Genomic DNA, 27,557 nt, shown 5'->3' on the forward strand with positions numbered 1-27,557 from the left:
TACTCTCATGAGAACAAGCACACAAGAATATATTTTCTTCTTCCATTGGATGCAGGAGCAGGATTTTTCATCACCTTCTGTAGGACTGGGATTAACACAACATAAGGAAAGAATAGGAGCTGACTACCTGGGTCACATTTTATCACAGCCTTGTTTGAATTCCCAGTTGGACACAAATAGCAGCTGAACACATAAGTGTCATCCAGTCTTGAATAATTTCTTGACAGGGACTGAAGACTTTCAACAGAGGAATGTGCGTACCTGGAGTGGATCAAGGCAGTTGGTGGGAGCACTGTTTTGACAAATAAAGGAGCAGTTGTTATGAGAACTCTTGCCTGGGATCCTGTATGGGTGATGCTGACTCATTCCATATTCCATACCATGTTCTTCCATATTTCAGGCACTGAACAGATGTTTTCTCATGGGACAGCTGACATCATCCTTGAGGCCTGCACAGACTTTTGGGATGGTACCGATATCTACCCCCTCTCTGGCTCTGACAGGTGGGCAGCTTTGTCATTTGGTGCATTCAGGAACTGCTGCAAAATTGCAGAGGGAACGTGGCCACTCTATTAAAATTCCCTTTACTGATGCTTATGCTATTTAATAGAAGCTTGAAGTAGGTTATGAACATAAGCTGTCTCTGCTTATAATTATTATAATCATAGCAGTGCAAGAGATTAGATGTCAAGAAGTAATCTGTACCGTATCTGTTAACATATTAGCCTCTTATAAGTGGAGCCTGACTGTACCACGTAGCAGGACAATGGATTATAATCGGATCATTCGATGGTGGCAGGGAATTGTTTTCTTATTCAAGAAATATCTTACATGAAATGCAAAGTGATCAATTCTGCCTACCGTTGACACCTTTAAACCAGTCCTCCACAACGCATCACACCCATTTAGGCCTGTTGTAGCTGTCCAGCATCTGACAGCGTCTGTTGCACATTTTTCTATAGGCTAAATTTCTGTTCTTTGTAGCAGAGCAGACAAACCAATAATATTTAGTTTCACTGAATATCAGCAAGTTGTTCTTCTAAGTCTGCTAATCCTCAGGTGTAAACAAACTCCCACTAGAACTTTTTGGAGTATTTATCATCTTGGAACCCAATGAAAAATCCCATGTATAGTTGTTTGTTACTTTTGTGAGCCCAACAGAGAGAAGGAACATCACACTATTCTAGTGACTGAATATTGACTAAGTGTGGACTTGAAATACAGCTCCTGGGACCCAAACTTTGAAAGGGGATAGGAGAAGAGTCCATTGCTGTAACTATCTCTGCCATAGTTACTATCATCATGTTGTCATTTCCTTCCATGGTGTCTGTCTCACTACAGATAACCTCACTCGGATTAATTCAATTTCTGCTGCCATGCAGTGAACTTCCTTAGACTCATCTGGCAATCATAGAGTACGTCAATAAGAGCATTCAGAGTACTGTGTTCATACTCATCTGTCTGATGAACAAGCAGCAATGTTCATCACCGCCCCTGTTGGAACACTGCCCTACTCCTCACAGAATACATTTTTCCACCTACCCAGTTGGTGACTTCTGCACTGAACTATAGCTGGGATACAGTCAGAAACACAGCACATTTCTGCTAACTTTGGTCTTTGTCTCTTCCACATAGGAAGAAGGTGTTAGATTTCTACCAGCGGGCCTGCCTCTCAGGATATTGTTCTGCCTTTGCATACAAGCCAATGCATTGTGCCTTGTCCTCCCAGCTCAACGGCAAGTGCATAGAGCTGGTGCAGGTCCCTGGGCAGAGTGCCATCTTCACATGCTGTGATCTCCCTGGGACAACCCCCATCAAACAGAGCAGTCGGAGGAATAGTTGGAGCTCTGATGGTATGTATGTTCTGTTCTGCATGTAGTAAAGTCTGCTACTAGGCCAGGTGCTTTCTTTCTGATCAGTCCAGAAGTATAAGAACACTTTCATTCAGAGCAGCAGATGCAAACTGAGAACTAAGGGTTTCTAAAGTAGATGCTTTTCCAGAGGAAGTAATGATTTAGCAGCTGGTAAGTATGTTTCTAGCATAGCTATTGAAGCTTGCAGAGTTCTTCTACTTGTGGGAAGTCTGTTTCTTAAAGCAGGCAACTGAGAGTCAAGAGTTCTGAGTATTTCGACACTTAGTTATTTGACTAAGTTTTTGGAAATCACATGTGCTGTGTTTTCTTCAAAGGAACTAGATGTATGATGGTATGTGACTACTCTCCCTTGATAGATTTGGTTGCTGTGCTGAAGGATATGATTCCCAGTAGATGTAGATTGTACATCTCCAGAACAGCAATGGAAACCGAGAAATAAGCACATACCATTGTATAACTTCAGGAGACTCTTGTAAGACCAGCGTTAATCTCTTTCTGCCTTGGTCTCCCATACTGTAAAATGTAAGTAATAGGGTTTCCAACAGCTTTGAGGCAGTGGCGACTGTTTTCAAAACCCTTTTCAGTCTTGCCTGTGGCAAACTTTGCAACTGTGGGAAGTATTTCATTATTTTGCTCCTCATGTTGTATTAAGCTCCCATTCACCACAGGCTGATGTGGTGATGGTGAAGGAAATCTGACAAAGAGCATTCGCAGGCTCTTTGGGAGTGCCTGCAATGGCTCTGGAGGGAACAGTTCCCTGCGTCAGCCCCTCATACTCTGATGCCTCTCTGCCTCAGCCAGACTCATCATGTTTGAGCACAGTATGAGGTGTTTAAAAAGCACATGTGAACATTATGCTGCACACATCCTCTACCTTTCTGCCCCAGTTCTTTGTGACTGATCCCTGTCTTCTGTTTTGTCTTTTTCCTTTCCATGCTGTCTATTTCGTACTTGTACACTTGGTCACATGTGCGGGGATGTTCTGAAACTGCCTCTGTGACTGGGTATGCTGGAACAAATGGATGTCTTCAATTTTCCTTCTGTATGTGTGTACCTGCATGTTTCTGTGTGCCTGGGCACTGCGTCCCTGGGTATTACCATGGTGGACTCTCCCACCGTGGGTACTGTTGTCTGATGCACATGTGGCCACTTGTCTCTGTGATTGCGTGTTGTTTGCATGCCTGAAGAAGGGATTGGGGAAGTGATGGAGAAGGAGGACTGTATCCAGGCTCTGAGCGGACAGATCTTCATGGGAATGGTCTCATCTCAGTATCAGGCCCGTCTTGACATTGTCCGCCTCATTGATGGATTGGTCAATGCCTGCATTCGTTTTGTCTACTTCTCCCTGGAAGATGAGCTCAAAAGCAAGGTAAGCTGTCTTTGCTGAACTCCCTGGACTTGCATGCCCCTGCCTTGTCTGTCTGGAGAGTTTAGCTCCAGTGCCATCTAAGGTTAATCTGATTCAGCTAGCCTAGTGGGTCCAGTAGGTACCTACACTCTGATATGACATTGTCTGCAATACTCTGGCCTTGATAGCTACACTCAACTCTTTTGTCTGCTCTCCTGTAGGTGTTTGCTGAGAAGATGGGTCTTGAGACTGGCTGGAATTGTCACATATCCTTAACGCCCAACGGTGACATGCCTGGCTCAGAGATCCCTCCCTCTAGCCCCAGCCATGCTGGCTCCCTGCACGATGACCTACATCAGGGTGAGAGAACTGCGCCTAAACCACTTTGAATGCCACGTGTTGCCCGGATGGTTCTTTTAAACCCGTTCATAGGGTCCTGTGTCCTCACCAGATACCTGATCCTACAGAGCTTTGAGCACAAAGCTGGATGGGCCTGAGGTGTGTGTATGTGTGAGTGAGAGAGCCTTACATTTACAGCATTCCTACCCAGTCAGTACTGCAGTTGTTGGAAACAAACATCTTTCTGTGCACCAGCTGCCATGATTTTACAACTGCTCATTATTACTTTTGGTTCTTGCTGAGGCCCTGGTCAAGCCACTGAGGGTCAGTCTCTTACCTGTGCATTGCTCTTCTCTTTAAGTGGGATTTCATCTCTCTCTTCTTCCCCTAGAAAAAGAAAGAACAGAACAGATAAACGATTGTGCCTCAAAGCAGAGACTATGCTTACATATCTACCTCTGAGCAGATTAGTCATCTAAAAATATTGCATTTTAGATGACTGAGGAGGATCTAAGCTTTGCTAACCTAGAAAAATCAGGCTTCACGCTTCCTGGCTTCTGCAGTGCCACGTGAATATACCATGTGGGTGGCACAGGAGTGGCAGAGGCCAGTTTGTGCTTATTGTTTGTGATGTTTCTCTGTGCTCCAGTTTCTCGAGATGATGTGGAGGGGCTCCTGCTGATGGAAGAGGAAGGGCACTCAGATCTCATCAGCTTTCAGCCAACAGACAGTGATATCCCCAGCTTCTTGGAGGACTGTAACAGGGTGAGGTCCCCTTTCCTTACACACTTTGTGTTGTTGTCAAGTCAACAGTGTAACAGCATCTCAGAGGGAATTCCTTTTTCAAGAAAATTGATTGACTGGTTCATGACTGGTTCACATCCTGATCTTTCTCCTCCCACTTGCAGCTTCACAGTAGCCTTGAGAAGCTCATCTCAGTCCATCTGGGTCCCCTTCCCATGTGCTGGGCAGGAACGGGGAACATCCCCACATTCCACGCAGACAGAAGAAACTTTCTTCCCCACCCATGAGCAGTATTAGGTGCTGACCAGCAGTCAGGGTGTGGGACATGCTCTTCCTGCCTCACAGAACTCAGACATTCTCAGCAGAGAATACAGAAATATCAGAGAAAGACAAGTTAAAAAAAAAATCTATTAGGCCTGTGTTTAGGAAGGAAAAAACATTCTTTTTGCTGCGTGTTATGGCTGCAATTGAAACAATGGATAGGTGGTGGGAGACAACCCGTATTCTCCAACTAGTTTCTCCACACAGGTAAAACTTCCTCAGAAATCCCTGAGCATGGTTTTATGATGCTGATCTTACAAACCCAGAGGGAGAGCACAGCCAGCCTGCCATGGCAGTGGAGAACTTTAGTAGAAGACTTCTTAAAATGGCTTGGGAAAGCCAGGTTTTGTCTGCAGGGGCATCAATTTATATCTGATCTTGAAGTTGCAGTCTGGGAATTCTAACTTAAGCAGTTCCTTGCTAACTGCCTCCCTCACACACACACTCCTGCTTAGTCTCCTCTTTGTCTTTTTTTTCAGGCCAAACTTCCACGAGGGATCCACCAAGTGAGACCCCACCTGCAAAACATAGACAACGTGCCTTTGCTGGTGCCCCTCTTCACAGACTGCACCCCAGAAAGTAAGTAGCACAAAGCCTGGGTCTGTCCTCATGGATACATTCCCCATCCCTGTGCTCTGGCTCATCTGGGTGTGGACATGGATCAAGGGAAAGGGAAAAGTCCAGAAATGCAGACGGGCATTTTGGTAATAACGGCCCTCTATTGCTACCTGCGGGGAGGCAACCTTTACTTCAGTACAACTGTTCCTTAGCTACAGAATTGGGCTGAGAGCCACTCCATTTTCAATTTGCATTCATAAGAGACAAAAGGAAACATCCACAATGCCTGTTATTAAGTGTTATCAGTGTGTCAGGAGACTTTGATCTCTGCTTGCAACCCTCGCTTCCTTATTATATAACTCACAAGTCACTTCCCAGAAGTATTTTTCTCTGGCAGTTGCTGTTAGCACCTTCTGCTGCTGTGCAGAGCTTTTGATTGCAGAGAGCAAAATTGACAAAATTTCTTTCTGAGAAATGCTATTTTAGCTAAAGAGTCTGAGTGCTTAGCTGGCTAATACCTGCCCAGCCTCCAGTAAAAGTGCTAAGAATCAATTTGGCATTTTAGGCACCTGTGGGCACAGTTTACAGGAGTGCCAGTGAGAACCAGCTACAAACCAGTCTGCCTGGCTGTTCAGTGCCCAGTAAATTTCCTTTGCCTGACAGAGGTGGCACTTCCCCACTCCATCCAACCCCTTGCTGTGCTGCAGATCTGGGTACACCAGTCACTTGAATAAATTGTTTACACAGGAATCTGCAGAGGGTGTTTTTTTTTTGTGCACCTAGACTATTCTAGAGAACTCATGTATATCCACAGAGTGCTGTGCACAGAGCTATGGAAGAAAAATTGGATCAAACAACAGCTTTGATTTAGAGTCCTCAGGAGGATGTTAATAAAAAGATTGATGAGGGGTAGAGGTCAGGCTGGGAGTGGAGGAACAGTGGCTGGCTCTGAACAGGACTAAGTATGGCACTGCTTTTGGAGTACTTTGTTTTATTTCCTTTGTTCCTTCAGACTTGGAACAGCAGCAAAGTGCTGCTGAGAAGAACTAGAAAGTGTATTTTTTTCAGATTTGGATTATTCAACTAAGTTTAATTTCTACGGTTTTCTAACAAGACCCTTTGATGCTGAAGCCATCTGTGTTACACACCCAGAGCTCTGGTCTGAAGGAGACATGCTAGAGGTGCAGGTCTCTGGGTCACACTTCTGGGGATCACAGCTCAGCTCCTGCAGAAGGCAGGTACATCAGGCACTTGGACTGCAATTAATTAGCAATCTGATTGTGCCCTCTGACTTTGGGTCTGACTACACACATCTGAGGAATACTGGCTGGGGTCATTTTAAAAGACAACTGCTTGCTATCCAGACTGGAAAGCATACACAAAGCCTGCGAGCATAGAGATAACGCACTGTGCTTCTCCTTCTGTCCCCTTGCAGCCATGTGTGAGATGATCAAGATCATGCAGGAATACGGGGAGGTGACTTGCTGCCTGGGGAGCTCTGCCAACCTGCGGAACAGCTGCCTCTTCCTGCAGAGTGATATCAGGTGGGACAGGACCCAGTCTTCCAGCTGCCTTGGTGTGCCCAGCCATGGGACACAGCAGGCTTGGTGACTGTGCAGGGGGATGCTCGCAGTTTGTGTTATCATTTGGTGGGTGTGTAAGGGACATTTGGATGGTGTTGGATGAGATTTTTAATGGAGTAACCACCTAGATCCCTTCACACACAGATTCCTCTACATCTTTGAAAGGAAGCTGTTACCCTTATATGCTGAAGTATTGTGCACCAACTGGAATTCTTGTTTGGGCAAAATAATGGCAGCTCCCCGCTGGATCAACCGATTTGTGCACCTAGAGCCACACACCCAAATATGTTCAGTATTTATCTGGAAATAACATCTAGGGGAGATTGATCCTAAATTCACATCCCAGCTCAGAACTTCTCTACCAGCGAGGCAGACAGAGCTGGCACTGCATGACCTTACAGGCAGGATTGCAGCAGAGCATGGCTTCTCCTCCAGGATGAGGTCTTTCCTTAACACTCCTATGTTGTCCATGCAGTATAGCACTGGATCCTCTCTACCCATCCCGCTGCTCCTGGGAGACCTTTGGCTACGCCACCAGCACCACCATGACTCAGGCTTCTGATGAGCTCACCCCCCTGCAGCTTTCAGGGCAGCTCAACAGCCTGCCTTGCTCCATGTCCTTCCGCCAAGAAGAGAGTACCAGCATCATCAGGCTTATAGAGCAGGTGAGCCAGGCACAGCCCCCCCCTTCTAGTTCTGTCTCTTGCCTACACCCCACTGCCTACAGCTCATGAGGAGCACAGCCAGGAGCCCATATGAGCATTCTATTCTTGTTGAGCTGCCCACAGCAGCTTTGCTTGGGTCTCCTGTCCTTCGTTCAGGAAACACAAGAGATACTCTTCCTGCCTGCTCCTAGCAGTCCAAGGTGTAAGGGATGTTGGGAACGGTACCTTGTTGCACCAGGGCACAAATATCATTCAACTGGATTAAGTAGAAACTCAGAGATCCCTACCTGGAAAATATCAGTACTAGAGAAGTGTTACCCCAGAAGATCCATGGGGTTTAAACTAACTTACCCCTTGGTTAAATTCTGCCCTTCTATCATCCCTGTATCTAAGCAGGAGACCTTCCTCTTTTGCTTACACCATGTCCAGATGCTCTCCCCTCCCACTTCCCCCCCAGGCCACGTGTTCTGCCCCTGCCTGCCAATAATTGCTCTTGGCTGATAACTGCTCCCATCAGCGAGGGCTCTGAGGGTTTGTGCTTCCTTCCAGGCACGGCACGCAACATATGGGATCCGCAAGTGTTTCCTCTTCTTGCTGCAGTGCCAGCTGACCTTGGTTGTCATTCAGGTGAGTCCAGCCTGGCTGTGGACAGCATTTAGGTCACAGGACAGGAGTGCTAACAAGGATAATGGGTAGCTGCAGTGGGGCAGCGGCCTTCAGTCAGGTTTACACAGCACATTTTGGGAAAAGTTAGAAACTGAGATCCCAGCCTACATTGTCCCTTCTCCCTCACCCTCCTGCAGAGGTTTCTCTGATCCCTTTTTCCCTGGAGAAAAGCATCCCTGCCCCAGCACCCTGAAACAGGTGGAGGGGCTGTGCAGCAGCAGCCTTGTTACCAGCTCACCCCAGTGTTTGGGAGGAGGATGGTGGCAGCTGGGGTACCAGGACCATCCCACACTGCTCATGCTCTTCACTCCGGATTGTTCCCATCCAGTTCCTCTCCTGCCTGGTACAGCTGCCCCCCATTCTCAGTACCACGGACATCGTGTGGCTCTCCTGTTTCTGCTACCCACTGCTCAGGTGAGTATGAGGCAGGGTGGAATCTCCTGCCCACAGGATACACAGACCTGTCCCTCAGCCTCACCAGGGCCATGGTAGAAGGAAACTGACACCGCTCACAGCATGCTAAGGAGGCTGCAAGGGTTATTTTAAGCATCCGCTTTGACAAGGTGCTTGGAAACAGATAGGATCATTTGTGTAGTGCTGTTAGCCCTGCCTGCTGTCTGAGAGCTGCTATTATCTTGTTTGAGCCTCCAGCTGAGAATCATTTTCTGATTTTGACACTGTTGCACTGGCTGGGGTGTGATGGAGAGCACAGGGTGGCAGGCAGAGGTCAATATATACCATAGGTAGATTTTCCCCCTCACACAGTTGGAAGTTAACTCTCCCTGGCTACACTTGCCATACATGAGAACTTGCGCAGCACATGCTTCAGGGAGTGGGATACAAGCACAGCTCAAGCAGTGGTCAGACAAGTGCCAGTGCTCCACTCAGAGGAGGTTCTTTGGCTTCAGATGTTAGCCCAGAAAGTAGATGTGGTGCCTGAACATGTTGGTAAATACTAACTTCCCTTTCTCCAGCATCTCACTCCTGGGCAAGCCTCCCCACAGCTCCATCATGACCATGGCAACAGGGAAAAATTTGACTTCCATTCCTAAGAAGGTAGGTAGCCCATCTGATAAGAATTGTTCGTCCTTTCTTCTCTTCTACTTTGTTCCCATGTTGATGCATAGCTGAGGCCTTGTGCTAAGATGGCTTCCCAGCTCCCTTGGGAAACTGATCCATGGCATGAGCCACACTAGCCAAATCTCGTCATGGTCACGAAGGGAATCCCTTAGTACCACTATGCCTGCAGGACAGGTCCACAGCACAACATCCCGAATCTGTACTGCAGCCTCTGATGGTTCACAGCGGGGAGGTTGGGCCGGTGACATGCCTGTGTCACTCTCCTGCCTCTCCCTTATCCACAGACCCAGCACTACTTCCTCTTCTGCTTCCTGCTGAAATTCAGCCTGACCATCTGTTCGTGCCTCATCTGCTTCGGGTTCACGCTGCACGAGTCCTGCAAGGAGGTGAACACTACCAGCCACAATCTCACAGCCTGCTCCTCCATCATGCTGCACAGGTGAGGAACCGAGCCTGGCACAAGCCAACACCCTGCAGTTCCTCTTGCTCCTGCTGCTCCCAGGTGGAGCTGAGCCCCTCAAACAAGCTTTAAGCTCTCACATGAGCTGAGCTGGCCGTAGTGGCTGTGCAGAAGGCTGGGCTCTCCCTAGCCTGGAGGATTGCACCTTTGGGGCAAAGCCTGGCCTTGCTCAGTCACCTCCTGGTACCAGGACAGCCCACTTTTCTACTGGGAAAAGGCTCCAAGCACACATCTAGTTTGCTCAGCTATCAGAGAGAGGCAGGGCTCTGGTGGAAATGGGTCAGACAGCAAGTCCTTACTGTTCCTGACTTCTTCCCCGTGTCCTCTCATTTATTAGTGATGCTCCTCGTGCTCCTGACTGGTTTGGGACATTTTCCAATGCTCTTCTTGTAGCCCAGAAGCTCACAGCTGGCCTGATTGTTTTACACACAGGTGAGTCTGCTTGCAGCACTCAGCATCCACCCCCCAACTCTGGGGGAAAACTTGCATCCTGTTTCCTTCTGTGCCCCTCATCATCCCAGAAGGCACAAACTTCATTAGAAGTGGGGACTCTGTTGGGCTTCTTACATAAAGCCCCTCGCCTTACTATACATTGCCCTAACAAAGTAAAAACAGCACCTTCAGAGCTGAATTTCTCTCTTACCTGCCTGGCGAAGCGCTGGTTCCCTTCCAGTCTCAGCACAAGGGCAGCCTCCACCTTTGCCTTCTTGCAAACCAACTGGCAGTAGCCTGCAGTTCTACAGAAAAGTTCCTTGCCTTAAAAGTTCCTCCGCTCCTGCTGCCATGTTGTGAAGCACCCCTCCACCTGGAAGGCTTTTTATCCCCTCTGGAGGGGAGGGGAGCCAGGCTCTGGCTGACCCTCATCACCTGTGCATGGTTGCTGAGCAGAGCAGCTCCAGCTGCTCTCGTGGAACCCTAAGGGGCCTCTGCTCCCTTTCCACCACGCCAAGTGGTGGCGTGCCTTGGTGCCCAGAACATTGCACGTTGAGATGTGTAGGGTGTCCGGGTCAACAGGTACACCTCCTGATCTGAGGGGCAGCTGTTGCGATGAGGGGTAGTGTGCATTATTTAAGCACAGAAGGCTGAGAACAAACCCCGGTGTGCCTGCAGTAACGCTGTGCAGTACTGCTACCACGGCCCCCTTTGCATATCTGGGGACTTAGATTTGCTGTGGGGAGTCTGGTCTGGAAGGACTTGGAATGAAAGTTTGGTTTCAGGAACATAAACCTCATATTCCTTTGGGGCAATAGCTGCGGGTAAAGTGATGTATCTGTGTGTGATGCTCAATAACCCCCTGCTCCCTCTGTACCCGCAGTTTTCATATCCATCACCCACGTCCATCGCACCAAGCCACTGTGGAAGAAGAGCCCCCTCTCCAACCGGTGGTGGACGCTCACTGTGGCTGTCGTGTGAGTATCCCCAGGCCCTGATGTGGAGGGGAGGAGGGCTCCAGGTCCTCCAGCACCAGATTGGTGGCGCTGAGGAAATTCCTAACACATGGCAAGGGTTCTGCTCTGTTCCCTCCCAGGGAAGCATCCCTGGTGTAAACTCAGGGGTGGTACGTCTGGGCCTGAGCCCTGATCTGCAGGTCCTGGGAAGCGTGTTCGCTCTGCTGAGATCTGCTCTGTCTGTCTACGATCCTAGATTGCTGGGGCAAGTGGCGCAGACTGTTCTGGACCTGAAACTCTGGGAAAACCTCAGTTCTCCGTTGACATTTAACTACGTTTCCATCTCCCCCGTCTCATGGCTCCTGGGTTTTCTTTCCTTGATCCTGGTGGTTATCATCAACGAGATTGTCAAGCTGCACGAAATCAGGTACGGGGGTGGTGGGGAAGATGGAGACAAAGGGTGGGAGCCTCACTGCAGCCTGGCCTTGAGCTGCTGAGAAATAATGCACAGGGAACAGGGTGGGGAATAAAAAGGAAAAGATGATTGCATTGTGTAAATCACCTGGCCATTGTGTGCAAGCTCATGTCCCACCTCTCCGGGAGGAAGCGCAGGGGAGGAAAGAGGGTCAGGGGAGAGCAGGGGCGGTGATTGGGAGCAGGAAGGGAGACCGAAATTTCCTTATCTCCCTCCAATGAGGAGGAGACAGCCAAGGTCTGTGACATACCGGTACGGCTCGGAGAGGGCTGTTCTCTCCATCTTGTCCCAGGAGGACAGGGAGGCGTTGAATCACGGCAGAGGAAATACGTCTTCACACAGTGCCTGAACTGTGGGGCTCGCTTTCACGGGAAGTGGCCGAAGCCAAGAATTCGTAGCAGGCAAAGTGACTGGCTGCTCTAGCACAGGGAGCAGCCGGAGCTGGGAGTTAACACTAATGAACATGGATTGAGGAAAGGCAGGGGGGTTACAGGGAACCGTGATGGGGACAGGGCCCTCATCTCTGTTCCTGGGAGGGGTTTCTGGGCCTTTCTCTGCTGTGTCTGGTGGCCTTGGATATAGGACTTGGGGTGGGGTAGGTGTGAGACCACAGGGTGCTCTCTGGATTTGATTCTCCTCGCAGGGTACCAGAGGGCCCAGGTCAGGGGCTTCTCAGGGCTCAGGAACCAGAGTGGGGCAGCTTTGCCACATACTGACTCTGCTCTCTCCTGTCTTGTCTCCTCCAGGGTCCGGGTGCGTTACCAGAAAAGGCAGAAGTTGCAGTTTGAAACAAAGCTGGGGATGAATTCTCCATTTTAAAACCTCCCAACTTGAGTTCCCTGGGGCCAGGGGCAGACAGACACATCCTGCACTGGGAGAGCGGCTGCACCAAAGGCTCAGGGAGTTTCTTTCACACATGCAAACCAGACGGCCTCCTTGTAAAACTGCATCAGCACCTTCCTTCCTGGGGGCCCCAGGCAGGGCACTGCCATCAGGACCCCCCAGCAGGTATGCAGCGCCTCCCTGGCCTGCCAGGGTGCTCTCGAGGGAGCCTGCAAGCTCTGGTGGCTGTTCAGGCTGCTCTTCCTTTATTTATTTATTACTAGAGGTTTTTGTTATTATCATGGTGATGCTGAAATCAAGTGACTCCTTCCCTCTGTGTGAGCAGATGGGTTTCATTGACCTGGCAGGAAAATCTGGGGCCAGAAGGGGAGACGTAGGGCTGCTGAGGCCAGAGATTTCTATTGAAACCCATTTTTTTTCCTTCTCTGCCTGCTTTCCTGGATGACGTGCATGTGCATGCTTGCGCGTGCCCTCACCTACCTCCATCAGCCGTCTCTCCTGCACCTCCGGGAGCGCTGGGTGCCAGGTGAGGGCTGGAGCTCACATTCCCAAAGGGACGCTGGAAGGGGTTTTTGGCACCATGCTCGAAAAGCCCCCGCGATGGCCCGCTTGTGCCAGGCCTGCCCTCTAGCGTTGTTGCTGTAGCCTCGTGCCAGCTGTCGAGTACTTCGAGAGAAGGCTGAGGCAGGGCTTTAAGGAAAACTGGCTGCATTTGACCCTGCTTATAAGGTGCACAGGGAATCAGGAGGACAGCTCTGCCTGCTCGCACGGCCCAGCTTCCTCCAGCCCTGCTGATCCAGCTCGTGTATGCTTTCACAGCCCCCAGAGAGGTAGGGTTGTAACTGTCCTCATTTTTGTGATTTGCATTGCTGTTCTGCTTCAGTAAAATGCCTGCTTGAGAAGGCCACGGAAATATTTGTAGCTACAGAGAAAACCTGAGACCTGCCTTCCCCTGCCGTGGAGGGAGGGAGATGTCTTTCCATCTGCATCTTGCAGCTGTGACTAACACGGAGCTGGTGGGCGGCTCCTTTCCCAGCCTGGGACCGTGCTGCATCCCGTACCTGCTCTCCAAGGCACAGGGAAACCCCCCTCATCACACCTTCCTGTGCTAGTGTTTGGAACTCTCCCCTTCATGCTTCTGCCCTCCTAGCTCTTACCTGTTTTTCTGGAGGTCCCTTCTTCATCCGACCTTCCACTGAGGGCTCTGTAAGCCACATTTTGCCCCGGTGCAGCACACTGCACACAGTGCAGCTCCTGTACAGGCCCCAGCTGTACTGGGAGCACTGCTGCTGGTGGGGGCTGACCCTTCGGGGCCAAACAAGAGCACCCAGGCTTGGCTACCAGAATATTTGCAGCTGATGGAGATGCTGACTCTCTTCCTAGTTCTAAAAACTGGCTGAAAAAAAAACCTGACAAATCCTGGCACAGTTTTTGCTTCCGATGTTAACACTAAATACACGGCTGTTGTTTCCCTTTGGTGTCTGAGGCTACGAAGTGGCTGCTGGCCCTTCCCTGGCAGGCAGGGAGCTGGATGGGAACCCCGGCCCTCCCTGCTGCTCCACCTCGTCTTCCTTCCATTTCAGCAAATGCAGGGAGGACGCGCACAGCGTGTCGCTAAGCAATACCCTTCTGGCTGTGGGTCTGGTAGCAGTGTGGAGCAGGGGTAGGGCCAGCCTCTGCGCTCTGGGGACAGAGGGGGGCTGCTGGAGGGGGCCAGGTGCAGGTGTCTGGAGGCCTGGGCCCTGTTCCTGCAGCTGGGGAGCAGCTGCTTGGGCTCTGCTGCTGGCAGAGCTGGGAGCCAGGCAGGGAAAGGCAGGGCTGCCCTCCTGCAGTGCAGCAATACCGGGCCAGTCCTGCTCGCAGTGGGTCTGCTCACCTCCGCCAGCTGGGCTGAGCTCTTCCTTCGCTCCTTTCAGGTCCGCAGGGCTGCCTGGCGCAGGGAGCACACGCTGCCTTTCTCAGTTGCACTTAACTCACTGCGTGCCAGCTGCAGATCTTATCGCTGGCACTTGAGAAACCAGCTTGTCTTTCTGATGCCAGGGCCGGCTGGAAAGTGGGCCACGATCTCCTCCGTGGCCAAGCTGAGCTGCAGCCAGTGGCAGCGCCAAGCCACTCACTGCTATCCCCGCAAGGCAGCTTTCCCCTGACCTAGCTCTTGCTTTGTGCCACTTAACCGTTGTAGGTGATAAAAGGCAGCAGCTACCAGGGCTTCCTGCTGGCCACACCTTCCTCTAGAGGAGGCGACTCCAAGGTTTCCTTCTCTGGGTGATCACAAACGTTTATTTTCCTGCACCCTCCTTCCCGTGTTAGACTTGGAGGGAGCCAAGGCGTAGGAACGGAGCCGTTGGGATGGTCTCGCCATCGCCACCCTTCCCTCCGCCCCTGAGGCACCTGAGGACCAGGGTGAACGGCTTCAGTCAGAAGTTTCCTACATCGAGATGTTTTTAAATGGTGTATATTTTATATTAAAATTTCGGGGATGTATGTAAAAATATTTGATTTGTATTAAAACTTGTATTAAAAAAAAAAAGCAACGAACCCTAACCCGCACACATCCACTGTACGAACGGCAATAAACGGCTGTCTTGGTAACACCCCGTGAGAGTGGGAGGGAGTTTGCACCCAACAGAGCGAGGAGGTAAAAATGTGTGTGTGTTGGTCATGGCACAGGTAACGGGGCTCAGCGCTGGGCCAGGAGCACAGCCCGAGAGCTGGATTCTCCTGGGATCCGATCCTGGCGCTTTCTGCCAGTTTCTGCCCAGCCGTGGGCAAATGTGCAGCCCTGCAGGCCCCTGCCCACAGAGGAACCTCACTCACCTCCTGTGGCCCCAGTCTGGGCACAGTGCGTGTGGTTGCTGTGATGGTTGCTGCCGACTGCTTTGACTGCGGTGGGCCGTGCGTTGGAGCCTCGGGGTGAGCTGTGACAGGCACTGGGAGCACTGGAGAAAAACAGCGGTGAGACGAGGAGGCCTGAGCAAAGCAGGACCCAACGCTGGGCAGAGGGGCACGGGAAGGCAGCGCTGGTCCCCAGCGTGCTCACCACACGGTACTGTCACAGTCGTAAGGCTCAGACTGAGCATTAACCTCGCTAGAGGCGACAGCAGAACTCTTACCAGGGAGATTATCTGAGGAAACCCAGATCTTAAGCGCTCAAGGGGCAGGATACAGCTGATCCTCGATGAAGTTCAGACAGAGCAGGAGACAAGCTCGTATGATTTGACACGAAGGAGACAACTAGGCAGAACTATCAAAAGGGTAAAATATGCCCCACTGTTTAATAGAATTTAGTCTTAATGGATGTTAGTGGAAACAAAACACATGATCAACACAAACAGAGCAGATGGTTTAAAATCTGTTGTCAGTCTGGTGATTACATGGGCTATTTTTTCCCTCACTGTCTTGCTGCACGGAGCAGGTGCAGCCAGGGTCAGTTAGTCCCAGTTGCAGTGTACATAACTTACACACCATACAGTAGCTTCAAAATAGAGATCTAGAGCTTAAAAAATAGTCATTCTTCTGCAAAACAAATGTTTAATTCCCTTATTGACAATGAGAGCAGCATGATGCCCTCAGGTGGCTCAGACAGCGACAGCTCCACCCCAGTGTCCTCTTATCCCTGACCCTAGAGTACAAGACTTGCAGTTCTGGTTAGTAAATATATATAATAAATCACATTTAAAATATATACATTGGCCTTTAAAAAAACATTTACAGTTTTATCAACATTGGAAAAAAATAACTGGGCTTGCCCCAGATTGACTTGTGAGAATAAAAATCAGTTTTAAAAGGTTTCTGCAAACCTTTCGTTAAAGTGCCACTGGTTGGAGCTATTTTAAAAACAGTCAGGCCCACGGCGTAGCACTTGCCTGTCGGACACGGTCATTTAAATACACTCAATGTGATGTATAAAACAGAGCAACCAACTGGCCAGGGTAGAGGTGTCTTAATTGCCTCAAACTGACCTCAAGTCCCAGCCAATGATTTTCTTTTCTTTTCTTTTTTTTTTTTTTTCTTTTTTTTTTTTTCAGGGATTTTTCATCTGTGCTTTTCAGCCCAAAGCCAGGCTGGCGCCTCCCGCCGGCTGGGCCCATGGCACAGCCGCTGCTGGAGAGCCCTGGGGACCCGTCCAGGCGGGCTCTGCTCCTTCCTCAGTGCAGGGAGCTGCGAGCAGCCAGAATCAGTCACCAACTCCCCGGAGGGCTGGGGAGCACCCGCCTCTTTGGCCACCTCCTCCCTTTCCAGTTTGGTTTTGTGCGGGTGATTTTTTTATAAAAGGGGTAAGGGTTGGAATTTTTTTTCTTCCCTTCGTCTGGAATTTTTGTAACAAATGGCACTTCAGTACAATCTTAGGTTCCCTTCTGGTGCTCTGATGCTTTCATTTGCTTGGCATGCCGAGCGCAAGCCAAGTTTGGGGCTCTTGGACATATTTAGACATGCACTACTAAACAGATCCTGCTAGAGAAATCTGTCTTCAAGCTATGCAGCCGTTCCTACCGCTCGGATGCAATGAGCTATCACTGCTGTTCCCCTGCTGCAGCCACGGGGCTGTGACTGCATCCAGCGCGTATTTACAGTAGCTGTTGCTGAGCTGAATTCACCCCGTGCATGCGGGGTCACCTCTCCCGCTGGGTTTTAGTGCTGCGAGGAAGCCTCGTGCGCAGTCCCCAACGCTGCCACCGCCTAGCGACGCTTGGGGCTGGGCTTGTGCCAGCGCCTCCCTGCAGGGAGGGGCAGGGGGAAAAGGGGGGCACCCCCCAAAAAGAAAAGAAAACAGGGGAGGGAGAAAAAAAAAAAAGAAAAAAAAAAGAAAAAAAAACACTAACCGCTCTACTTCTTCCCTGGGAGCACTGGGGCAGTTTGTGCAGGCACGGTGTCAGCAGAGGGCAGCCTCAGCCTGGCAGCGCGATGCAGCAGGACGCGGGGGCGCACAGCCCTGAGCGGCCTTTGGTGCTGTGCAGCCATCCTGCGGGGTCCCACAGCCAAACTCGGTGCTGCGGGAGGGTGCCGGTAGCCCCCTGCGTCCCGCAGCTCTGCGGGCTGTGCCAGGCCCCTCCTGAGGGGCTGCGGGTCCCACCGAGGGATTTCGGTCCGCTCGGATTACACGCTGCCCGACGCTGATGCGTTTGGAAAAAGCAACACAAAAAGCAGGGAGGTTCCTTCTCACTCCGTAAGCTGCCAAATCGCGACAAGCCCTGGCTTTTAGCTGCTGTCAGGCCCTGCCAGGGCTGGGATCTGCTCAGTAAATAGCCAGCTCCGTGGCGGCTGCCCAGGGAGGTCTTTCCTTTGACACATTGTTGGCAGGGGATAAATAATGAGAGGCAGGACTGGGCAACGCAGTGTGGAAAGAAAAAGGTCCCTTGTGGAGGCTCCTCAGCGCTGTGCGAGGGCTTCTCTGCGGCCTCCGGGACCACAGGCACAGCCCCTCGGGGCTCTCCTCCTGCTGCCAGTCCGGTGGGAAACGCCTGACCCCCACGGCTGGGCCGGGGCGTGCGACATGGAGCCGGGGGGCTCTGGGGCCGGTGACACGGGGCGGGTGAGGAGGGGCGGCCACGTTCCCGGCCGCGGTGCAAAGTGCAGGGAGGGAGGCGGCTGGAGAGGCCCGGAGGCACCGAGCGGCGCTGGATCCGCTCTCCCCCCGTCACCACGGGCACTGGCAGAGCAGCCGGAGGCGGGGAAGGGAAGGAGGGAGCAAGGCTCAGTCCAGCATCGCGTCCAGCTGGTCGGCCAGGTCATCGAACATGTTGCTGATGTCCTCCAGGATGTTCTTGGCCGAGTGCACGGCCCCGGGGGGGCTGGGGAGGGAAGGGAGAGCTGGTTAAATGCTGCCCCTAAGCCTGAGGTGCCGCCTGCCAGGGCTGGAGGCCCCCAGCTCTTTGCCTGCCCCCACTGGGGGCTCCTCAGTTTCGCTCCCCAGGATCTCGCCCCAGCGTTTGCCTCTCCCCCAGCGCCACCTCACCTCTCCACCTCCTCCGCTGTGATCTTCTTCTCGGCTGCCTGCAGCGCAGCAGCCAGGCTGCAGTTGGTGTGCTCCAGCCGCTGCTGGGCCAGGGCGGTCCCCGGGGCAGTGGCCAAAGGCTTCGCCGACACCTTGCTGCTGGCCTCCAGCGTCAGAGGGCTGGGAGCAGCCAGGGACCCGACCACATCTGGCACCGCCTCGGGGGCTGCCCAGGGAGCGACGGTGTGGCGGGAGGGCTGCAGGACCTGCTGGTAGATGGTCTTGGGCCCAGAGAACACCAGCTTGGTGGACGCCACCGAGGTGTGCTTGGCGGGGACGTCTGCAAGGGAAGAAGCCTCGTGGCAGGCGCTGGCACGGGTCCCCCTTGCCTCCTGGCCAGCCGGGGATGCTGTCCTGCCCCAGCAGGGGAAGGAGGGAGCCTCAGGCCCTGCCACCGCCTCACAGAGACCCCCCCGAGTCCCTGTACCTGGAGCAGGTGTCCTCACCACGGCAGTGCCAAGCAGTTCCGTGGGGCTGGGGGCTTTGGTGGGGCTCGGCGTCTTCTTGATCCCCTTCTCCAGCGACAAGATGCTCTTCTCTATCTCGGCGATCCTGAACTCCACGCTGTCGTCGTCAAAGGTGTCTCCAGCCAGCCCGGCCCGTGGTGCCAGCCCAGTGGTGGGGCCCACGATGCTCACAGCCTGGGACTGGGCGTACTGGGGCGCGGGGCTGCTGCCTGCCTCTGCCTGCCCTGCCAGGCTGAACGCCTTCAGCACAGCCTGCAGTGGCTCCCGCTCCTTGAAGCGGGGCCGGCGCTTCACTGTGTCCGACTCGGTGAGGTTGAACTCCAGCACGGGCGGCTCCTTGGTGGTGGTGGGTGCCACCGGCTCCTTCCCAGCAGAGCACGGGGGCTCTGCAGGCTGGGAACTGGGCTCTGCGTCCTGCACTGCCGTGTCGGCCTTGGGGTGCCCAGCAGGCTTCGGTCGCTGCTTGATGGTTAAGTTGCCTTCTTCTGCGAAGGGGATGCACTCGCTGGAGCTGTTCTGGGAGGATGAGGAGACCTCGGGCTTGGCCTCCTCCTCCGTGTCTGAGCAGGCGTCCTCCCGCCCAACCTGTACAGCCTCCGTCATGGGAGCGCTGGGCTCACTCAGTGTCCGTCTCCGCGGCTTGCTGCTCTCAAAGGCGTCCCTGCCAGTGTCAGCAAGCACGGTGCTGCCGCTATCACCCCCATCATAGGACCGATCGTCCACACTGGCCCTAGAGAGAGAGTCCTGAGCCACATGCAGCGGTTTTGGGGCCAGGAGGGGCTTGGGTGGGCTTGCCCCGGGTGTCCCCTCCAGTGCAGCTGCCAGGCTCCTCACTGTCCTGCTGCGACTGGCGTCACCGGGGCTGACGCCCGCATCGACCATGTCCTGGGGGACAGGAGACTGCTGCTCGGGGTCGGGGGGCTGTTCGCCATTCGCTTCGGTGGCGGGGGTGCTGGAGACGGAACTGAGACGCTTGGGAGGTGGTGGCGGGGGTCCCTTGCGCTTGGCCCGGATGGCGAAGGACTGGCTGCGGGTCACCTTGGCCTCCGCCTGCAGGCAGGCCCGCGGCATCTGGCTGCGGCCCGGCCGCCGTGTCAGGGTGGCATAGGAGCCCAGGGTGCTGGTGGGCACCCCCTCCTCCTCTTCGTGCTCTCCATCTGACAGCGCGTAGCGGTTCAGGCTGTGCGAGCGCTTCTTGTACTTGAAGCCTTCGCCCCCGTTGTGCTGCTCCCCGGCCTGCCAGGTGCCCGGGGCGGTGGCAGCCTTGGGCGGCTCGGTGGGGCTGCACTGGCTGTGCAGGTAGGAGAAAGCTTTTTGGGCTGATGTCTGCAGGCTGCTCTTCTGCCCAGAAGGGAAGGAGGGGTAGGGGTGTGCCAGGGTCTTGGGCTGCTCGGCCCCCAGGAGGGATGGGGCTGTCGGGGATTTCAAGGAGACGTGAGGGTACATGAAGACATACGGGGCTGTCCCCTTGCTGGGGGTCTGGGGAGGTGTACAAGGGGTGACCGCTGGTGGTCCTGCAGGGCCAGCACCTTTCTGAGCCGTTGGCCGAGCGTACTGATCCGTGCCTTCAGGCAGGTTCCTCTCCTTGAGAGGGCTGCCCCCGCTGCCGTTGGTGTAGCCATTCAGCCCCTCGGGGGAGACGAGCTTCCCAAAGGGCTCGGGGCTGGGCTGTCCTGGCAGGCTGGCCGGGCTCTCCTTGCTGCGGGGCGGCGCGCAGGACTGCCCACTGCTGCTGCTGCTCTCCCCGCTGCCCAGGCTCTCCTGCGAGGGGCTGGAGAGGTGCCGGGACAAAACATTGTCCTGCGAGTGCCCTGAGCCCCGGGAGCGCACCCCGATGCTCTCCTGGCTCCGCGACATTCCCTGGCTGTTCTTGATGCTGAGCGTCTCGTGGCAGCTGTTGGACATGGCTGTCTGGAGCTCGTAGCTGAGCTCGCTGTCCTGGAATGTTGTCATTTTGGGAGTGTGTGGGGACTGGCATTCCCCGTTCTCCAGCGACTCAATGGTGACAATGTCCAGGGCTCCGGGGACTTTGCGTCTTGCCAGTGTGGTTTCTGCTTGGTTGAGGCTTTTGCGGAGGTCTCTGAGCTTCTTGACGGCCAGCATGATCTTCTTCTGGTGGCCTGTGGGAGAGTGGCAACAGGAAAGGGGCATTAAATTGGCTCCTAAAAAGGCCTCTTGGCCAAGAAAAGCCACAATCATGTCATCAACCAGGCCAAAGACATCCAGGTTATCCAAACCCTGCCACGGGAGGAGACAAACTGCCAACATTCACCCAGCTCAGCCTGGCTCCAGCCTGCTCAGGGCAGTCCTTGGGGATGGCCCTGATCTGCCCTTTCTGGGTGCACAGGACATGCCGAGGGATGTCAGGGCACGGGGACAGGACACTTGGCTGCCCTGGGCCACCCCAGCACCGCAGCAGGGACTCACCCAGTTTGTTGATGCCGATCTCTTGCAGATCCTCCCACGTCAGGTCCGTGACGATGGTGATGGAGTCGTAGCCGTTGTTCACCAGCTTTTTGTGGTACTGGGGCAAGCCGATGGCACTGAGCCAATCCATCAGGTCAGCCTGCGAAGAGCACGGAGATGCTGCCGTGAGCAGCAAGGGACAGGCGGTGCCTCCGTCCATCCCCTCCCTGCCCCTGGCCAGGAGCCTGCTTTTTGGGGGTCTCTCTGGTCACTTCAGAGCTCATTTACTCATCAGCAGCCCCCATCCTGTCCTGGGGGATGCAGCTCTGAGAAAAGGGGGTGGCACAGAGCAAAGCCCCGGTGCCAGGGACTCACCGGGATGTAGTTGGGCAGCCACTCAGCGATACTGAGCTGCCCGATCTCAGTGGAGATCTTCTTCCTGTGGCCCGGTTTGGTCACGCCGATGGCTGTCAGATCCTAACGCAAGCAGAGCGGGGCCGCAGTCAGCAGCGGCACGGGGAGCGTGGAGCAGTGGGCACCCACCGCCGGCAGCTCAGGGGGCGCAGGGAAGGCCCTGCCTTACCTCGGGGGTCATGCGGCTGATGGTGGGGACATCGTAGCCGGCGTTGAGGAAGTTGGCAGTGTACGACTCGAGCTGGAACTCCCTCAGCCAGTTGTAAATGGCTTCTGCGTCCTGGGGAGAGGACGAAGCAAAGAGCAGCCTGTGACTGCGGCTGCAGGGCCTGGAAGGACCTGACTGCTTGGGGCATGACAGCAGGACCTTCTTGGGCAAGACCCACTTGACCCCAGCGTTCCCAAGACCCAGTCCCATGTGCCCAGCGCAGAAAGAGCTGGGTGGAGACCCCCAGACATTGCCCTCCCACCCTGCACACCGCTGGCCCTGTTACCTTCCCCTCCAGGAGCTGCTCAGGCCGCAAGAACTGGTGGGAGAAGACCCTGTCTCCAGGGGGACAGTTGCCAGGGGTCTGGTGGCCTGGGGGCCCTGGCAGAGAGGACAGGAGAGAAGAAGGTGTCACAGGGGGACCTGGGCACCGAGCAGCCCCCAGGGCTGGGGGACAGCTGTCCCCAAGGCCCCATGGTGCTGGGATATCCCTCACCTGCTGTGGAAGTCAGCTGCCCGTTGCGTGGCTCCGATCCCAAAAGGTGTTGCTGGAGGTCGTCACCAGTGGAGGGCAGCGGCTGGGGAGAGGAAGAGTGAGCAGGGGAAGGACATCTCTCCGGACAGGGCCCTGTCCCCGGGTCTGCCTTGCACCCCTGGGAGCTCAGCACAGCCTCACAGCACGGCCCAGCAAAGCTGGCCCCTAGCGAGAGAGCTGGGCAGGATGTGGCCCTTTTATCCTCTCAGGTGACACAGGACGAGGTGAAGATGTGACACGGTACCAACCACTCCCAGGGGGCAGAGCTGTGCTGCTGGAGCAGCCAGGAGACTCCAGCCCCAGGAACGTTTCCCCCCTGAGTCCCAGCAGCAAATGCGTGCTTGGTGGGGGGTGCTCGGCTCCTGCGGCCCCCTCCTTGCCAGGAGGTGCAGGGGGTTACAGGATCGTGCTGGGCCCCATTGCCACCACATCGGGTGGAGCTGGGGGAGCAACGTGGGGGCAGCAGGGGCTGGCACCTACCCTGGCATTCTCGATGAGGATGCTGGTGCTCTGCCCGTTGGTGCCCTCGGTGCTTTGTCCGCTGCCGGCACTGCGTATGCTGCCGATGCTGCCCTCGCTGCCCACGCTGTTCCTGTCTCCTGCTGCTCAGGACAGACGGGGAGCTCATCAGCAGTGCCCCGGGACTGGTGCTGACACAGGGCACCAAAGTCCCCGGCAGGGACCCGTGTGCCAGCAGTGACACCAGTAAAAACCAGCCTCCCACGAGATCCTTCCAGCCACAGAGCATGCATCAGTCCCTCCCGGCACGCACAGCACAGACAGGGTGACCTCAGCTGGCAACGGACACGCGAAGGGGAAATGGGAACCGGGGACACGGCCTCGGATTCCAGGAGGGAAGGGGCTGCTCTATGGGCTCCCCTAAACTCCCTTGCCCTGTGGCTGCTCCCTCTCGTCTGGCTGCTTTCCTGCCGGGAGGTGGAAGGAGAGCATTCCCCCATGTCCCCTGCGCAGGCAGGGCTGGGGACAGGGGAAGGTCCCCGGCCCCTCTCCCTCCCCAGCCCCACCCCTGACCTGAGCTGTCAGGGCCCGGGGCCGTCCGGGTTAGGGTGAGGTGGCCATAGGGTGCTGGGATGCTTGGGGCTGCCTGCTGCGGACACTCGTCGGGGAGGTGCTGCAGCCCGCCGGGGGGTGCCGTGAGGGCCCCGGGGGGGCCCTGGCGCTGGTGCGTGGGTGCCATGCGGGGGAGGATCATGCCTGCATTCAAAGACAAAACACGCGTGGTCAGAGCTCGTGCAGGAGGCGGCAAGGGGGGGGTGCGGTATCTGAGTCTCAAACCCCAAAACTTCCACCCCACTGGTCACACAACCCCCTGCGCCCACCAGAATCCTTCTTTTCCCCGCCCCCTAGCTAGCCGGGGCGACAGGGACCTGTCCTGTGGGAAGGGCTGGGCAGGGAGAGGTGGTTTCACAGTGGGGACAACGCACCCAGGAGGGCCACCGACCTGTTCGTTTGCTGATGACTTCGGCAATGGAGGGGGGGAAGTACCCGACGCGATCGGTGCCCTTCTGAGTGTCGTGGATGTGCCCCTTCCACCGCCCGTCGGGATGCTGCTCCAGGACCTGCGTGGGGATGAGGAGGACAGGGCTGGTACCAGGCAGCGGCCGGACAGGGGACAGGGAGTGGGGAGCAGCCTCACCGTGATGACATCTCCTGCCCGGACATTGAGAGCAGTGGGATCGTGGAGGTTCCAAAAATCCTTCAAAGCTCGGACCTTCAGGATTCCTGATGCCTCTGAAGACAAGGGATGGAGGGAAGAAAAAAGGAACCAGAGCACAGCGGGGCAAAAGAGAGGTTCGAGAAAGGCGGGAGGAGAAAATGAAGAGAAAGGAGAGGGAAGAAGAGAACATTAACACTGCAGGAAGGACTCGATCTCTGGGGATTGCTGGCACAGAGAGTGGGAGCACGATGGGACTGAGATCCCAACACTTGCAGCTTGGCTGTTTTAGGGCTGTTAGGAGGAGCTGGGAGCACGGGGCAGGTCATGTTAGGGAGAAGTCCCCCTCTGTTCCAGGCAGGGCCTGGCCACAAACAGGCCCCATCTCACCTCTCAGCAGCTGCTTGATGTCCTTGCTGGCGTGCGAGGTGGTGAACTGGTTGACGATGTCCAGTGCCGTCTGGTTGTAGGTGTTCCTGATGTTCACGTCAACGCCACCCTGCCCAGGAGGGGACACGGTTAGTGCCACAGCCTGCAGCAGCAGCAGCCACCCCACGGGGGATGGAGGGACCGAGGGGATGGGAGGGAGGCGAAGGCCAGGCCCGAGAGCTTTGTCCCCTGGTGCTCACCTCCAGCAGCAATCGCACAACCTCTGTTTTGCCATAGAGCGCGGCTTCGTGCAGGGCTGTGCCCGTCTTCGTCTGCTTGTTGATCTCAATCCCTGCCTTCAGCAGCTGCCTGGAATCGAGGAGGGAAAGGCATGAACGGGAGGCCACAGGTATAGGGGTCAGGGGATCGGCTGCTTTGCAATGGGGAGGGGACAGCCCTCTGCACCGCTGAGGCTTTGGGGATGAGGCACCAAAGCCTGTAAGAGGGATGTGGGTTTAGGGGGATGTAGGATGGAAGTCGTGATGGTTTTTTGGCATTGGGCAGTGCTGCGGGCTGGCAGGGGTTACCTGATGATCTCCTTGTGCCCATTCTTGGCTGCTAGGTGCAGCGGGGTGGTGTAGTTGGGGTCGGTCGAGTCCTTGGACTGCCCCTCCAGTAGGGCCACGCACAGATGGCTGTTCAGCAGCAGCTGGGCCACCTGCACAGGGCACAGGGGTGAGCAGAGGTGTAGGTGTCCCCGTCACAACATCCCAGCACGGGACTCAAGCTTGCTGCTGCCAGGGACAGCTCTGTGCTCCCTATCCCACCCAGTGTTCCCGTCCATCCCACAGCCCCAGGGCTTGGCGGGGCCCAGACAGAGCTTGGCAGGGGCCACGCTGTTGTGAGGGGCTGGAGAAGGTCAGCACAGCCAGAAATAGTCTTCCCATAATCAGGCTTTTCAGACCAAGCCCTAAAAAACTTCAGTCTCTCAAAGCCCTGAGCGACTCTCAGCATCGCAGGGCAGCTCGAAGGCACAGAGGAGTTATTTTTACTGCCCTGTTTATAGCTGCAGATATTATAGATACTCCAGGAATGGAAATATGCCCCTGCTCCCCTCCCCGCTGGGGGCATGAGACAGTCTGGCTGGCCGCACGCCAGCCCAGCCCCATGGTGGGGGTCTCCCGGGGCACAGGGGGGCCCCGTCCCCACAAGCCACGCCGGGATCCTGAGCAGCTGAGCAGAGCCGGGCGCTCCGGGCTGCTGGGGATTAGGGAGCTCAGCCTGTCTGTGCTTAAACGGGAGCAAAGCTGGGGCTGGGGGGGGAAAAGTTGCAGGGAACTGGGATCAGGATGCCCAGGTTTGCTGCCAGCCTGCTGCTGCCCCGCTGCGAGGCTGGGAGCAAAACCCAAAGCTCATGGGTTCAGGATCCAGCCTTGCCCAGCCATGGGGGGAGGTGGGTGCTGCCGCCAGGCTTTGGGGTTTGTGGCAGAGGGAAGGTGCTCACCTTCAACCGCCCGAACTCGCAGGCCAGGTCCAGGGGGGTTTTCTTCGCTTTGTTGATGAGGCAGGGGTTGGACTGGTGCTGCAGCAGCATCTCCGACTGCGGGGGAGCAACGTGGTTATGGGGGGCTCAGCACCACCCCGTGCCACTGCTCTCTCCTGCCCGGTGCATCATCACCGACCAGGAGAGAGACCCCGTCGGGGCGGCACCGCCTCTCACTTACCACCTCGTAGTGGCCGTACTGCGCCGAGAGGTGCAGCGGGATCTGCCCGTCCAGCGAGGCCATGTTGACAGAGGCAGCAGCTCGCAGCAGCACCCGCACTGGCTCCACGCGCCCCTGCCAGGCCGCGTAGTGCAAGGGGCGCATCCCTGCGGGCAAAGAGGGCTCAGCAGGGCAGGGCAGGGCTCAGGCCCCCGGGATTGCTCGGAGGGCTGAGCTGGCTGCTGGAGACGCAGGGTGCAGCAGGGGGTCACCCCTTACCGTTGCTGTCCTTGATGTCCACGGTGGCCTGTGCCTCCAGCAGCAGCGAGATGAGGTCCAGGCTGCCGCCCAGGGCCGCGTGGTGCAGCGCCGAGAACCTACGGGCACAAGGCAGGGCTCAGCACTTGTCCCTGCAGCCCCTGCTCTGCGTGGGGACACGCAGCGGGGTGGCTCATGGCTACGTCCCTCCTGACCCCGCTCCAGACACAGCTCCCATGGGATTCCCCAGAGCAAAGAGGAGATAAAGCCCTCTGTGCTCCCCGTGCCCTCGGCTGTCCCGGCGCCATCCCTCTGCCCGTGCCAGCAGGGATGCCGGGAGCCCACGGCGCAGCGGGGGAGGCAGCTGGGAATGAATGAGCTCTGTGTCTCGGGGCTGTGAAAGGGGCCCGGCTGCCCAGCGTGCTCCCCCGGTGCTGTCACGTGAAGGGCAAGGCTCAGCACAGGGCTCTCGCACCACCGCGGAGGCTCCGAAGGGCTCGGCAGCCTCCCAGCCCTGCACCGCCAGCACGGCCTGACCAGCACGGCTCCCCTCCTGCCCGGCCACCCCAGGGCATCCTCGCGTCCCTGGGGGGTCTCTGGGCTTACAGAAGGGCTGCTCCCTCTTCCAAACACAGCCACCGCACCACCAAGCCCACGCCAAAAACCTCCACCCCAAAATAAGGATGCCCACCCCCTCTGAAGGACGAGGGCACCGCCAGCAGCAGGGCTTTCCCGAGGGGCGTGCGGTGTGGCCCCACGTGCACGGGACTTGCCTCCCCGCCGCCCCTATCCCCGCCCCCCAGGGAAGCCCAGCACAGCCACCAGTGCTTTTTATAACCCAAACACCACATGTGGCCCTGCGAAGGGGAACAGACCCTTCTCACACCAGCAGCCCTCCCGGAGCCGCCCGAACACGAGCCCTGTGCCTTATCAGAGTCAGATCATCGCTTCTATTATTACATTTTTGTGTCTATTAAGCTCCATCTGCATACTATTATTTTAAGACAGCCATCCTGCACATTTTCAACCCCCTGTTGGCCTGCGAGGACTCATCAACTGACACCTCCTCCTACAGAGTCCTCGAAAAGAAAACATGTAGAAATTAGGTACAACAATAATACATAAACCAGTGCTAATAACTCACGGGTCAGAGTTAATTCAATAAGAATAATGCGCTTATTTA

The 27,557-nt window shown here is 55.4% G+C and overlaps 2 protein-coding genes and 1 long non-coding RNA gene across 12 annotated transcripts in view; 1 reads left to right on the forward strand and 2 right to left on the reverse strand.

Moving 5' to 3' along the window:
- TMEM94 (transmembrane protein 94) overlaps nucleotides 1–14,938 on the forward strand; it is a 50,272-nt gene extending 35,334 nt beyond the window's left edge. For 5 of the 6 annotated variants that reach the window (XM_068655160.1, XM_068655161.1, XM_068655158.1 and 2 more), the window contains 16 exons: nucleotides 401–503; nucleotides 1,636–1,853; nucleotides 3,062–3,243; nucleotides 3,444–3,582; nucleotides 4,211–4,326; nucleotides 5,106–5,205; nucleotides 6,620–6,728; nucleotides 7,243–7,432; nucleotides 7,982–8,059; nucleotides 8,427–8,512; nucleotides 9,073–9,154; nucleotides 9,463–9,617; nucleotides 9,976–10,070; nucleotides 10,954–11,047; nucleotides 11,283–11,453; nucleotides 12,248–14,938. In XM_068655160.1, the coding sequence (XP_068511261.1) occupies nucleotides 401–503; nucleotides 1,636–1,853; nucleotides 3,062–3,243; nucleotides 3,444–3,582; nucleotides 4,211–4,326; nucleotides 5,106–5,205; nucleotides 6,620–6,728; nucleotides 7,243–7,432; nucleotides 7,982–8,059; nucleotides 8,427–8,512; nucleotides 9,073–9,154; nucleotides 9,463–9,617; nucleotides 9,976–10,070; nucleotides 10,954–11,047; nucleotides 11,283–11,453; nucleotides 12,248–12,320 (1,991 nt within the window). In that variant the 3' untranslated portion in view covers nucleotides 12,321–14,938. The remainder of the gene's footprint in view (nucleotides 1–400; nucleotides 504–1,635; nucleotides 1,854–3,061; nucleotides 3,244–3,443; nucleotides 3,583–4,210; nucleotides 4,327–5,105; nucleotides 5,206–6,619; nucleotides 6,729–7,242; nucleotides 7,433–7,981; nucleotides 8,060–8,426; nucleotides 8,513–9,072; nucleotides 9,155–9,462; nucleotides 9,618–9,975; nucleotides 10,071–10,953; nucleotides 11,048–11,282; nucleotides 11,454–12,247) is intronic. The other variant, XM_068655159.1, reaches the window with a different exon arrangement.
- Nucleotides 5,660–10,422, reverse strand: LOC137841812 (uncharacterized). The gene is made up of 2 exons (XR_011088766.1): nucleotides 10,282–10,422; nucleotides 5,660–9,554 (listed from the first exon to the last, which is right to left on the reverse strand). It is a non-coding gene; the product is annotated as an uncharacterized lncRNA (long non-coding RNA).
- A 651-nt stretch (nucleotides 14,939–15,589) lies between the features above and the next one.
- CASKIN2 (CASK interacting protein 2) overlaps nucleotides 15,590–27,557 on the reverse strand; it is a 51,154-nt gene continuing 39,186 nt past the window's right edge. For 2 of the 5 annotated variants that reach the window (XM_068655157.1, XM_068655153.1), the window contains 17 exons: nucleotides 26,396–26,493; nucleotides 26,138–26,283; nucleotides 25,918–26,013; nucleotides 25,001–25,131; nucleotides 24,674–24,782; nucleotides 24,435–24,543; nucleotides 24,027–24,121; nucleotides 23,832–23,949; nucleotides 23,402–23,584; nucleotides 22,850–22,971; nucleotides 22,331–22,412; nucleotides 22,121–22,215; nucleotides 21,796–21,906; nucleotides 21,588–21,689; nucleotides 21,234–21,372; nucleotides 18,301–20,926; nucleotides 15,590–18,136 (listed from right to left, as the gene is read on the reverse strand). In XM_068655157.1, coding sequence (XP_068511258.1) covers nucleotides 18,040–18,136; nucleotides 18,301–20,926; nucleotides 21,234–21,372; nucleotides 21,588–21,689; nucleotides 21,796–21,906; nucleotides 22,121–22,215; nucleotides 22,331–22,412; nucleotides 22,850–22,971; nucleotides 23,402–23,584; nucleotides 23,832–23,949; nucleotides 24,027–24,121; nucleotides 24,435–24,543; nucleotides 24,674–24,782; nucleotides 25,001–25,131; nucleotides 25,918–26,013; nucleotides 26,138–26,283; nucleotides 26,396–26,493 — 4,459 coding nt within the window. In that variant the 3' untranslated portion in view covers nucleotides 15,590–18,039. The remainder of the gene's footprint in view (nucleotides 18,137–18,300; nucleotides 20,927–21,233; nucleotides 21,373–21,587; nucleotides 21,690–21,795; nucleotides 21,907–22,120; nucleotides 22,216–22,330; nucleotides 22,413–22,849; nucleotides 22,972–23,401; nucleotides 23,585–23,831; nucleotides 23,950–24,026; nucleotides 24,122–24,434; nucleotides 24,544–24,673; nucleotides 24,783–25,000; nucleotides 25,132–25,917; nucleotides 26,014–26,137; nucleotides 26,284–26,395; nucleotides 26,494–27,557) is intronic. The other 3 variants (XM_068655155.1, XM_068655154.1, XM_068655156.1) reach the window with 3 other exon arrangements.

Source organism: Anas acuta, chromosome 18 (assembly GCF_963932015.1).
Source record: "Anas acuta chromosome 18, bAnaAcu1.1, whole genome shotgun sequence".
Taxonomy (NCBI): Eukaryota; Metazoa; Chordata; class Aves; order Anseriformes; family Anatidae; genus Anas; species Anas acuta.